This window comes from Lipophrys pholis (genome assembly GCF_963383615.2).
Source record: "Lipophrys pholis genome assembly, chromosome: 19".
Taxonomy (NCBI): Eukaryota; Metazoa; Chordata; class Actinopteri; order Blenniiformes; family Blenniidae; genus Lipophrys; species Lipophrys pholis.
This window is the reverse complement of record NC_137647.1, coordinates 13,347,650-13,358,924: the sequence shown is the minus strand read 5'-3', so window position 1 is coordinate 13,358,924 and position 11,275 is coordinate 13,347,650. Positions and strand designations below refer to the sequence as shown.

At 42.3% G+C, this 11,275-nt stretch overlaps 1 protein-coding gene across 3 annotated transcripts in view; it reads right to left on the bottom strand.

The window, feature by feature from the left end:
• Positions 1-2,550: 2,550 nt before the first annotated feature.
• LOC308124653 (E3 ubiquitin-protein ligase rnf213-alpha-like) overlaps positions 2,551-11,275 on the bottom strand; it is a 31,870-nt gene continuing 23,145 nt past the window's right edge. For all 3 annotated transcript variants that reach the window (XM_080487779.1, XM_080487780.1, XM_080487781.1), the window contains exons 46-67: positions 10,790-10,904; positions 10,490-10,691; positions 10,193-10,389; positions 9,963-10,085; positions 9,766-9,876; positions 8,711-8,953; positions 8,557-8,632; positions 8,415-8,449; positions 8,206-8,306; positions 7,957-8,113; positions 7,692-7,866; positions 7,177-7,271; positions 6,623-6,874; positions 6,231-6,363; positions 5,725-5,808; positions 5,448-5,628; positions 5,051-5,252; positions 4,868-4,945; positions 4,590-4,787; positions 4,262-4,351; positions 3,980-4,155; positions 2,551-3,543 (exon numbers count right to left, since the gene is read on the bottom strand). In XM_080487779.1, the coding sequence (XP_080343905.1) occupies positions 3,387-3,543; positions 3,980-4,155; positions 4,262-4,351; positions 4,590-4,787; positions 4,868-4,945; positions 5,051-5,252; positions 5,448-5,628; positions 5,725-5,808; positions 6,231-6,363; positions 6,623-6,874; positions 7,177-7,271; positions 7,692-7,866; positions 7,957-8,113; positions 8,206-8,306; positions 8,415-8,449; positions 8,557-8,632; positions 8,711-8,953; positions 9,766-9,876; positions 9,963-10,085; positions 10,193-10,389; positions 10,490-10,691; positions 10,790-10,904 (3,181 nt within the window). In that variant the 3' untranslated portion in view covers positions 2,551-3,386. The remainder of the gene's footprint in view (positions 3,544-3,979; positions 4,156-4,261; positions 4,352-4,589; positions 4,788-4,867; positions 4,946-5,050; positions 5,253-5,447; positions 5,629-5,724; positions 5,809-6,230; positions 6,364-6,622; positions 6,875-7,176; positions 7,272-7,691; positions 7,867-7,956; positions 8,114-8,205; positions 8,307-8,414; positions 8,450-8,556; positions 8,633-8,710; positions 8,954-9,765; positions 9,877-9,962; positions 10,086-10,192; positions 10,390-10,489; positions 10,692-10,789; positions 10,905-11,275) is intronic.

The window sequence follows — 11,275 nt, the reverse complement described above, 5'->3', positions numbered from 1 at the left end:
CCCACTCGTGTCAGTAATTCACACAAACCAATCAAAAAAAAATCAAAAGAATATTAGGTAGTAGAAAGATAGAAACAGCATGTTCGAAATAAGCAAGCAAAAAGTTACAAGTCGTAAATCTGCTTTGGCATTCTGTTAAAAAAAAGAAATGTTAAAACGCTGTGCTTCCCATAATCCCATGAGGTATGTTCCCACTTAACTTGGAATTGTATTTTCTCTTCACATATTGAATAGAACAACATGGCAGCAGCGCTCTTAATTTCTTCCTTGTGTCCGAAGGACAACCTAAGTGTTGAGTGCAGGGAGAAGTGCACACAATTAGCTAATATAATTCACAGATGTGCTCACTGACATTTCTTTTTTTTCCCCTCCCCTCTGTTCTTCATCTCAGCAAGGCCTTACAAGCTGGGCAACCTGAGAGTGTGGACTTGGCCTCGGCTCTGACCCCAAAATGACCTACTGGCACATACATTTCCTATGACGTAGTAATTAAAATACACTAATTTGATAATAATGCAATAACAGCGGCACCCTGGAGGGATAATTTAAAGAAAACACTTCCCCAGACCACCTCTAAAGCATAATGCCTCATAGAATATACAGTAGCCTGTTGGTGTGCTTTCCGGGGTCTCCAGGGAGTTTCAAGGTACTGATTTCATACCACATTCATTAAAATCTTGGTTCCCTTTAGGCTGCGAGCGTCTGCCTGGCGTCAGGGCTTGAGAACGATATTGGATCTGCGAAGGTGTAAACTTGATGACTATCTGAGGTTGTTTTGCAAAGCTTTAGGTTTGAAGCCCCTCCACAGATCAAGGCACAGCGGTGACCTAAACCCAGAAGTGATATTTTAACTGGATCGTGAAGTTCATAGGGCATCTCAGAAAGGCATGCAAAGAATTAAGTCGAAGAGAAGAGCGGATTTAAATAGTGAACATAACCAAAAAGAAAGAGAGTTGTATATTTAACCCACGTTAAAATCAGGTGCGTATTCAAACACCAGGAAAGAATGCACTCCGCTATAGACAGCTACTCTTTGCATTTAACAGAACTCATGTTTACTCGAGGAAACCTGAACCAACTAGAAACATATTAGCCCATTACCACTTTGTGATTCACAACATTTCTGAGTGCTGGCATAATACCCAGTCTTTTTTCTCCCCTTTTATATTTTGGCATTAATTCTTAAGTAACTAATGAAATAAATATGTATAATGTGAGTTAAGTGCAATTTCAGGTAACACGTAAAAAAAAACTGCTTAAAATATAATTTGAAGAAAGCATTTGGCTTTCGTTTGCAGCATTTAGTTAAGTAAGTTACTGTATGATCATTTTTGGGGGGGAAACAACCAAATACAAACCATACTCCTTCCATTTGAAAGGTTTTTGAGTTTTGAAAACACTTTGCCATTACTTCAGGTGTCTTTCAAGCCTCTGCAAGCAGTCACTTTACTTTTTTTTTTTAATAATGTATACTGTTCATGTCTCAAAAGGACTTTTATCACTGCAATCTCTGAGTAGCCATGGTTGCAATTGTCCACAATAATAAGTAAATAAATATAATAGGGGGTGCAGCCTCGACATTGTCTTTCTTTTGTTAATAAGAAGGAAAATTTCTGAAGAGCTGATCCCACATGTCCGCCAACCATCAAGTTCAAACCACGATGGACAGCAATTTTGCCCCCAATCCGTCCTCATCAAGCAACAAGGACAGAAAAACAAACAGGGAGAGAGGAAAATAATTTGGTCACTTTGTGTTCTTCTCTTTGTATCTCTGCCATGACGGCTTTGAAGCTTACAGAAGTGGAAGCGAAACCGATTGAGCTTGCTCACTGGAGCTTGCTCAGCGAGCGAGAGTTGCCCAAATCAAACCTGTGACCCATGTGTGGGTGTGTTGATTGACCTCCCGTCCAGTATGTGCACTTTCTGAGTCTGCTAACGAGCGAGGACACAGCCAGACGAGGCAGGACGTCAGCTTCGCCCGCCGCTGCTGGAAGTTTGGGCTGTCAACTCGTAATGAATTTCACGTCTGCAACGATGGCATTTATCTGTTGCACTTGTGTTTTCAATACCCTGCTTCACGTGTTGGTGGGACTTACAGAAAGCCAAAGCTGTGGGTTGTTGTTTTTTTTGAGCGTAGACTGTAAGACAATGTGTAACGAGTCCCAGGTCACTTAGTATGAATGTCACATTTAAACATTTTAATTTGAACTCTACTTTGGAAGGTATTCTTTTCACTGTCTTGTCCTTATTTCCAGGTCGTACCTGCCTGAGCAGACACACCGAGCTGCCACCAACAGAGGGTCAGAACGCCGTTCAACCTTTGGCAGGCAAGACATTTCCTGAACACTGCATCATACGCAGCCATTGCTGCATTTCTGGCAGTGATGTAGAGGGTAAATAAGAAGTAATTAACTTGTGACCCCCACAGTCTAAAGGCTGTTGAAAATCTACTGTGCAACGCCCAATTTACAACTGCACACCAGCAATGGCAATTATGAGGCTCCAAGTAAGGACTTAATGTCGATCGACTCGACTGTGCCCACAGCTGTTCCAAAGACATCTGTTTAATGATGTCAGTAAGTGATTCTCTCATTGACTTCTCTGTTAGGCCCAATATGGAGATTCCACTCAGCTGTACGGGGAACAGAAATGTCAGACAGATATACCCACATACATTCAATTCTCTAAGTGATAAGTTCGGACATTTACAACATACATTGCAACTTTCTCAGAGTAAACAAAACCAGAAATTAAGCAGTGAAAAGATTTGCGCTTTACTGAAGACAGTATTTATAATCAGAGACACGGACAAAATATTCAATTCAAAAGTCCAATTAACAGAACTGAAACACTTGTTCTTCAGTCAGGATAATAGTAACTGGAAAAAAAAGATGGAATGAAAGACAGCTAATTTATGGAAGTAAAAGGCAACAATGTTTACACATGATTGTAGAACAGTAAACAAAACAGACAAAAAAACATTCCTGATTGAATGAAGGCAAGTAAAGTCATGGATTGACGCATTTTGTTAAAGACATACACAACATTTTGTACCTGAGTGAATTTTGATTTCTTCTTTCAAATTCACATTATGAAGAACAAAAGTAAAGTGCAAGCAAGACATCTTCAACTGAGCAGAAACTTTGTGCATGTTGATTTAGAAATACAAAATAACAGAAAATAAGACCTGAAACACCACGGAAAACAAAGGTTGTTTTTTTTTCTTTTCTTGCATTGATACGATTGAATGCTATTCAATAAAAAGGCACGTCTCTTCTGCACGAACATATGGAACTATGGATTGTCAATAACGTCGCTTCAGGATGTAAACTTCACTTTTGCCGAGACGTTTTAAACCAGCAAAAACAAAACGACCGATTGGTTCTTCATTGTCTATGACCACGCTGGTGCTTGAACTCGACTATGAACTTCCAGGCTTCCACGTAATGTGCCAGGCTGATCTCCTCCGGGAAATGCTCTTCCACTTCGGGGGGAATGTCCATGTCTTTGCGTTCCATGTAAGACACCACAGTGTCTTTCAAGCTTTAGGAGATAAACCCAAAAAAGTTTAATAAAAAAAATGGTAATAAACACAATTTCTCAAATTTACAATTATGTAGTTAGAATACATGTCGTACTTTAGTCATATGTTTTGGAGACCATAATTACGTGTGTTTTCAGGCCATTTCTAGGCCAAACTAATAAATCAAATTTTCACAAAACAACATTTTGACAGAACTCCCGCCTCCCAAAGTAGTGAGCCACACGAGCAGACATTAGGTTTTCTACAGGACAAGAAATGCACTTGGTTTCTGAGATCTAAAATAAAACATGTGATACTACTTTCCCAATACCAACTTTAATACGTTACCACTGGGGATAAGGGATTCAAAGAAAAACCTTTACTTTGCCGCATTAAGTCAGTGTTTCTAGATTTCCGTTGTCTCACGTTCTCACATAGAAAAACACTCTTTTTTACCTCCAGTCGGGCCTGTAGGTCTCAGGTGCATCAGGTGTTTTGAGGACGAGCACCAGGAATTCGTGCATCTCGAGCAGGAAAGCGTCAGCGCTGTTCTTTGAGAAAAAGCCAGTCAGCAGCCTGCACTCATCCTCGCCGAGAGGCTGCTTGTACTTCTCCGAAACTGGAAACGGATCCTGACAAAGACAGAAACATCTTGAATAAACATCAGAACCCTCAAATATTTGTGTGAATCCCAATCAATACTGTCTGTATTGATTGGGTCACTGCGCCATGCCTCACCCTTTTGAGCTGCAGCATGTTTTCTGATTTGAGCGAGGCCAGCAGCTGCCACAGAGCCACACAATGCTTCAGACAACACACACTCAGCACCTGCGGGGCAAGAATCAAACCCAAAAAAAAAGTTAGGCTTTATTTCATTTCCAGAACATGAAATGATTAAATCTTTGTAGATTTAAAGTTTAATTTGAACACAATAGCACATGCTGAAGTCAGATGACGCAAAAGTAGCACTGACGACTTTTGGAACCAGAGACAACATTCTATTTGTTCAGAGGAAACGAGCAAACTGGCAGCAAGATAATATAACCAGTATTTCAGACGGCCCAACCTTGAGGATATGCTGAGCCATCTGGTTTCCCATCTGCAGAACCTCCTCCAGGTAGCATGACAGCTGCATGTGCGGCTCTCCCCCCGTCATTGCAAGGAAGCCGAGGGCCACTTCCAGGGTGTACAAGGCCTCACACACGTCACTGTAGGAGTGCAGCTCTCCGGACACAGCGACCAGTATGAGAGTCTGCAGTGGTTCCTGTCGGTGTGAGGAGGGATGCCGTGAGCAACAGGAACCCGCGTGATAAGAAAACGCTTGTTTTATGCATCAAAACTTACCTGTCTGATTTTTGTTTTTACATCCTTCAGGATGATCTCGTAGTTGCGATCATGTCTGTTCACCAGCGTTGGAATGCCCTGTGGTATAAAGACAAAAACATGAGGGAAACTAAAGTCTTCACATTTCTCTCCAAATGTTTGGGCAAACCAATCAGGTCTGCTTTTTTTCATTATTGTGCTCACGTTGAGAGTGATGAGAGGTTTTCCCTGCAGGAAGCGGGAAATGATCTGCTGCTGGATTTTGGGCAGGTTGTACTCGTGAACGGTTTCCTGACCCCTCTCGATGCTGTACTGGGTGTTGGCCAGAATCAGTGGCATCACGTCTCGTTCCATCTCGTAGTGAATCACATGCAGGTCAGTCAGATCTGCAGGGCTCACTTTGTAGCTGGGAGAGGCATAAACACAAACGCACAATCGTTCCTGTATCAGAGGATGTATATCTTCTGGGATTTGTGACATTTGAATTTCATGTTTGAATACTTTTCATCAACTTGCAAAACCATTCTGCATTTGTGCGAGAGGTTCACACACTGTGCTCATGCATTTGAAAGCAGCAATAATGAGGCAAGAGCTCCCCCACCTGGTCTCTTCTCCAGTGTTCTTGTCGACACAGTAGATCAGGTCGTTGTGCAGGGCGATCAGATAGCTGACGAGGGCTGTGGAACAGAGGCCCGGGCCTTGTCTTCGCGGTAACAGCACCCTGAAGTCACTGTTGACGTCCAGGTCCTTCTGGCAGAACTCAGCTGGGATCTTAATCTCACCTGAAAAGCATTTTAATCCAGGGTTAGATGAAGGAGTTTCACAACTTAAGTGCAGCAGACTAGGAGAATGTATGAGTGGATGGTGTGTGTATTTACCGTTGGTTTCCAGAGAAACTCTGAGCTGGTTCCAGGTTGTCAGGAAGATTCGGATGTATTTCTCATACCAGGCTTTCAGCGAAACTGGCGAACACAAAGACACCCGTTTTAAAGATGCTGATGTCAAACAGGGACAAGCAGCACACTGGATCAACTGACGACGGCATATTAAGGCCTAATAAGTGGCTGTCATGTGTGGAACAGATTTTCCTCTTTTGAGAATTCTCAATTATTACTTCCTTCCAGGTTGAAACAACTCACTGCTTGGCAGGCAGACCTCCAAGTTGCCAGTTATTTTACAATAACACTTCCCAGCAACAGTTAGTTAGAAGTTGTGTGTGTGTGTGTGTGTGTGTGTGTGTGTGTGTGTGTGTGTGTGTGTGTGTGTGTGTGTGTGTGTGTGTGTGTGTGTGTGTGTGTGTGTGTGTGTGTGTGTGTGTGTGTGTGTGTGTGTGTGTGTGTGTCATGCCATTGAAAAGGCTGAGAAGAGCCGATTGGTACAATACCTGTTTTTTGACTGCGAAGAAAGTCAGCGATGGAGTTACATTTCAGCTCAGCGATGTTCTGAAACTTCTTGACCAGATCCCTCTGGAGTGTGAGGATATCAGGAAGGTGCTTCACCAGGCGTACCTCAGCTTCCTAAAAATAAATATGTAACATCGCTTGGTTAATGTTCATGAATTGTTTAAAGCATGACAGATAATTATTTCAAAGCTGTCTGTTTCACAAGGAACAATTAATAATGCCATACATTTTTTTTTAGGCTTACAAAAGTAGATTTAACATTTTATGTCAGAAATGTTCCTTTTGAAAAACCACATGACTTTCTGTATAAAGAGACCTGAATATTTCAGCATCTTTAAAGGTGGATTCACACATTCACCTGCTGTTTTCTTACCTTATGCAGAAACCTCCAGAGTACAGGCAGCGTGTCTTTGCCATCATTCTGCTCCACTATGTGGGTGAGGCTCAGCAGGGACACTTTCTCTCTGCAGTTCCACACGACAGACCCGTGGATCATGGACTTTTTGGGGAGCGAGGCCAAGACGAGATGAGGATCGCCAAACATGAGCTTCATAACTGGATTGGCAGAGATGCGGGAGTCTGCCCGGATAAATGCATTCACTTCCTTCAGCCGACTGTCCAATTTCTGTGGGAGAAAAGACGACAGAAGAAAACCACATGTCATGCATCGATCCAATGAAAGTGACTTTTTAAACTATCCATTTTCTTCTATGGTGCTTTATCCCACATATGGTCACAGCAGGAGCCAAATATGCACACGAGACAGCTAACTGTAACTGGACTCAAATCATGGCCATATCACCTTAACCCACAATCTTCTTCATTTGCACCAACTGCACAAATGAATGTGCCACCGTGCAGCCCCTATATCATAGTAAGCTGTTATTTGTTCATTTTTTACAACATAAAAAAAGCCTTTTCTTTTACCTTTAGGTGTGGTGCGACGATGGCACTGCTCATTTCTACCTCCCATCCATTTCTAGCTTCTTTTGTGGAGAGGACGTCATCATAAGGAACCGGCACTGGAGAAGGAAAACCAAGTTTGTGTTTGACAGAGGAAGAAAAGCAACCTATGTAGAACTCAAAAAATGCGAACTAGAATGATTTGAGCAAAGTTATGAAGAATGCTTGTACGTCTCTTGACGTACGCTGAGGATACAAAAAGCTCCTCCTAACCCTACATTCATTGTTAGAAGGAATCACTTAACATAAGTCCATTACAAATGATTGAACATGGGCTGCATTCCAAAATGATATAATTATCTAGGTTGAACTGAAGCAAACATAAAATGTTGAGGGGTTAGAATGTGGCTCAGGAGCAGAAAAGTACAATATTAAGTAAGATAAAGACTTTTGCTTTGGAAAACTTCCCTTTCATCAAGAATGGACACGGCACAGCAAAATTACTTCAACATACAGCTGCATTAAAAATGTTTTCTTACCTTTTGGCTGCTGTTGGGGTTCCAATAGGCTCTTGATGAGCAGGTGAACACCACTGATCGTGTCATCCGTTCCTTTACCCAGAGATCTGATGAGGTGTTTCATGTCCTTGCTCAAGTGTGCAAGCAGGAACGCTCCAGTGTCCCTGACTGGAGGCTTGATGATTGCAGCGATAGACTGGAATCATAGAAAGAGAAGATGACTGACGCCATCCCCTCTTTTAACTGACTCTATGGTATCCTGGTGCAAACAATCAAATCAAACTACCTGTGGGTCAGCGCAGGCCCCAAGCAGCATTGCCATGTGAGTGATCATGCGAATAACGGTGAAAGGGACAGGTGAAAGGCCCTTTGTGTCCAGCATGTCTGGATTGTCTCTGCGGTTAGGGTCACCGAGGATGTGGCCAGTCTGAGTGCGGTCACCTCTGTCAGAAAACATTGGGCAAAAAGGTGGAAACTGAAACTATAGACTAATTGAAATGTTATCTTTTGTCTTGATTTTTTTCAAACAACTTACTGCAAGTGAATAGGTTGAAATCCGTACAAAGGCAAGTGGTTGTTTCCACCAATCTGAACTCCACAATCTAAGCAATAGCTTGTTTCCATAGGCTGGCCACACTAGCAAAAAGTATTAAGAAAGCAAATACGTGTAAACTATAGGAAGAACACATAAAATTCTTCACAAACTCGTATAAATATGCATAAATAAGAAGTAACAGAACATACCTCGCCAATGGTGCATGGGTGGCCATTTGGACAATCTGTGGTAACAATAAATAAATATTTCATATGTAACTGTATGACTTGCTTCATAAAATATTGGAATAATATGGTCTAGATGCATGAGTTTAACTTCTTCATTACTTACTGTACCAGCGCAATGATCCCAAAGCTTGGTGAGCTACTGCCAACATGTCATCTGGCATGGTGGGCAAGAAAGCTACCTATACCAGACAGAAAAGTTTAATCTCACTTTGACTGACTGCCCAGTTGTCATCACTGAAAGCAGCTGGAATACATACCTGCATGTTGGCAGGTGTCCTTGCAAGCTGCTGCAGAGGAGCTAAGATCCCCATGTTTCCACAGACCAACACAGCAGCCAAGTGGATAGTCAAGTCCACCGACACACAGTGAGCGCTGGAAGCTCCGGGAGGAATAACCAGAGGCCCGAGTTGGTTGGTCACCAGATACCGGGCGAAGGTTTTCGCTCCATTGCTGTCAAGTATTTTTGATGTCTCGATGTAAGTCACCAGGGCAGTCACTTGCTGTCGGTACAAGCATAAATTAAAATATATGTTATTGGCATACTGAAGACTGATTGAAGTTACTGTGAGCTCACTCAGTCCATGTGCAGTGCTGTTTCCAGTCATTGATTGGCTGGTGGCTTATACATTGGCTTTGACCACTCCACCCTGACAGCACTTGCTTCAATCTTCTACAGTCAATGCACAACTGCAGCATTACGTAGCCACAATGCTGATTTGTTTCAGTTACGGAAAGAGGCTCCCACCGTTGTTCGAGTTGATGTGATTCTTGAGACTAAAGTTTCATCTTGTTTGTTGGTGGGCTATGTCTGTTTAGGCTGATGTGTTCCTTCGATAGGTAAGGAAAACTAGAGAGTCCGCTTACCTTTGTAAAATTCATTCATTTGTTCGCCCTGTCATTAGGAATCACCATAAATAACCTTTACTGATTACCTCTGATTATTATGTTGAAGCTTTTGTCAAACTCGGGTTGAGTGTGTGAAGGTGCCAACATTGTTTTATTAAACATCATCACAATCAATACCATGACTTTTTTTGGTTAAGTTTTATTACAGAAGCTGTTCCTGTATAATAAATAGCTAATGTCAGATCCAGTAATAATGGATGATAAATAATAAAACTTCAGTCACTGTCAAAAGTACATAGACAGTGCATCAGAAATATTTTGAGAAAGCTCATCAGTTTAAAAGCACAAGTGATTACAAGAATACAAGACACAATTACTTTACTTGATAACAGAATATAATATTTGTTAAAGGACAATGAATGTTAATTCACTCGGTAGCTCAGTGGGACATTCGTAAATCACCTACCTCAGGTTTAGGATGGAAGCTCGTATTAGTGTCCCTGTAGAGAGTAGTGACTTCTCTGTAAAGTGCCAACAAGAGGTAAACTGTTTTCCACTGGGGCAGGCATGTGCAATCCTGCGTAAGAAACAATGATCATGAAAATTGATATACAATTAAAGTCCAGAGCTGATGAAGCATTACAATAAACAAAGGAGTTTTACTTCACAAGACTTGTCCAGTTCAGCCATTTTGCCTTCCATAACTCCCTTCGCAACAGCATCTCTGATCGTTTTGTAATCTTCCCCACAAACAAGATACTGGTCTACAGGGACCGCCTCTTCATTCTGGGTGAGGTGAAAAAAGATCCAAAAAATGTATTTACCTTAAGCATTACATTCATAATTCATAATCCTGTCATCAATGCTGAAAACTAAACTGTTGACCACTGAACCTTTTGCAGAGTCTCTTCAGGGAAGAGCCAATGCATCTCCTCCACTTTGAGGAGTTTTAGGACAAACTCCACTCCACGTTGACTGGCAATCTTCCGTATCAAATAGACCCGATACCAGTCGTTTCCACTCCGCCTGCACAAGTTCACCACACTGCTCAGGAAGGCTGTGGTTCCTCTTTGACTTTCTTCCTTGGAACCTGGTTTAAAAATTAAAAAATATTATTCAGTGAATCCAATTGGAGCAAAAAAACTAACTAAAAATGCAGTTTAGCTTTAAAAGAAGAAGAAAATGCAAACCTGGAGCTCTCATTTCTTCCTCAAAGAGACTTGCAGACAAATCTAGGTCCATCCGCACTCTGGCCAACTGCTGAAAGAACTCTACAGTTGCTGCTTCTGGAGACTGTGACTGCAGGTACTCGGTCAGAAAACGACTTTCTTCCTGCAAACATGTGTGCTGATCTGCAGCGGTTCTGAACTGCAGTCTGTCAAACATGGAGTCCTACAGAAGTTTAAAGGTGAAAGAAAAAGGTTTAAAAAATGTCCCATTGCTTTGTAACACTGTTAATTGACAAATGCAGCCTCTGAATGCATGTTTACCTCCAGACAGTTAATGTACAAGCAGTAGAGCTCAATTTTGTCGGTCTCCTCCAAGATGTTGCTCTGCTCAACTCCCATTAGATGCTGCTGCAGGTAGTCTTTGACGTCATCAAAACTTTTAAAAAAATTTATAAATGCAATTAAACCAAATAAGACACAGGATGGAAGGGAATAGAGTCATTCATAAGTACATCTTCACTTAAACCGCGATTCCACCGCGGAGTACGGGGCGGAGCGCGAGGCGGAGCGCGAGGCTACTCTGCCGCGCGGTCCCACCTCAGAAAGTACGGTTAAAACGTAGGTGGGGTTGTTAAGGACGCGGGGTTGTGAAGGATCCGGGGATATGTTGGGCGAAGAATGCGGAAGCGGCCCGCGGCTTATCCCCGGCCGCAACGCTGCCGCTGCCGCCGCCGTCCGAGTCGCTCTCTGTGACACGGCACAAACTCTCTCATTGTAAACAGCAGCGACCAGCTCCTGCTTAATCTC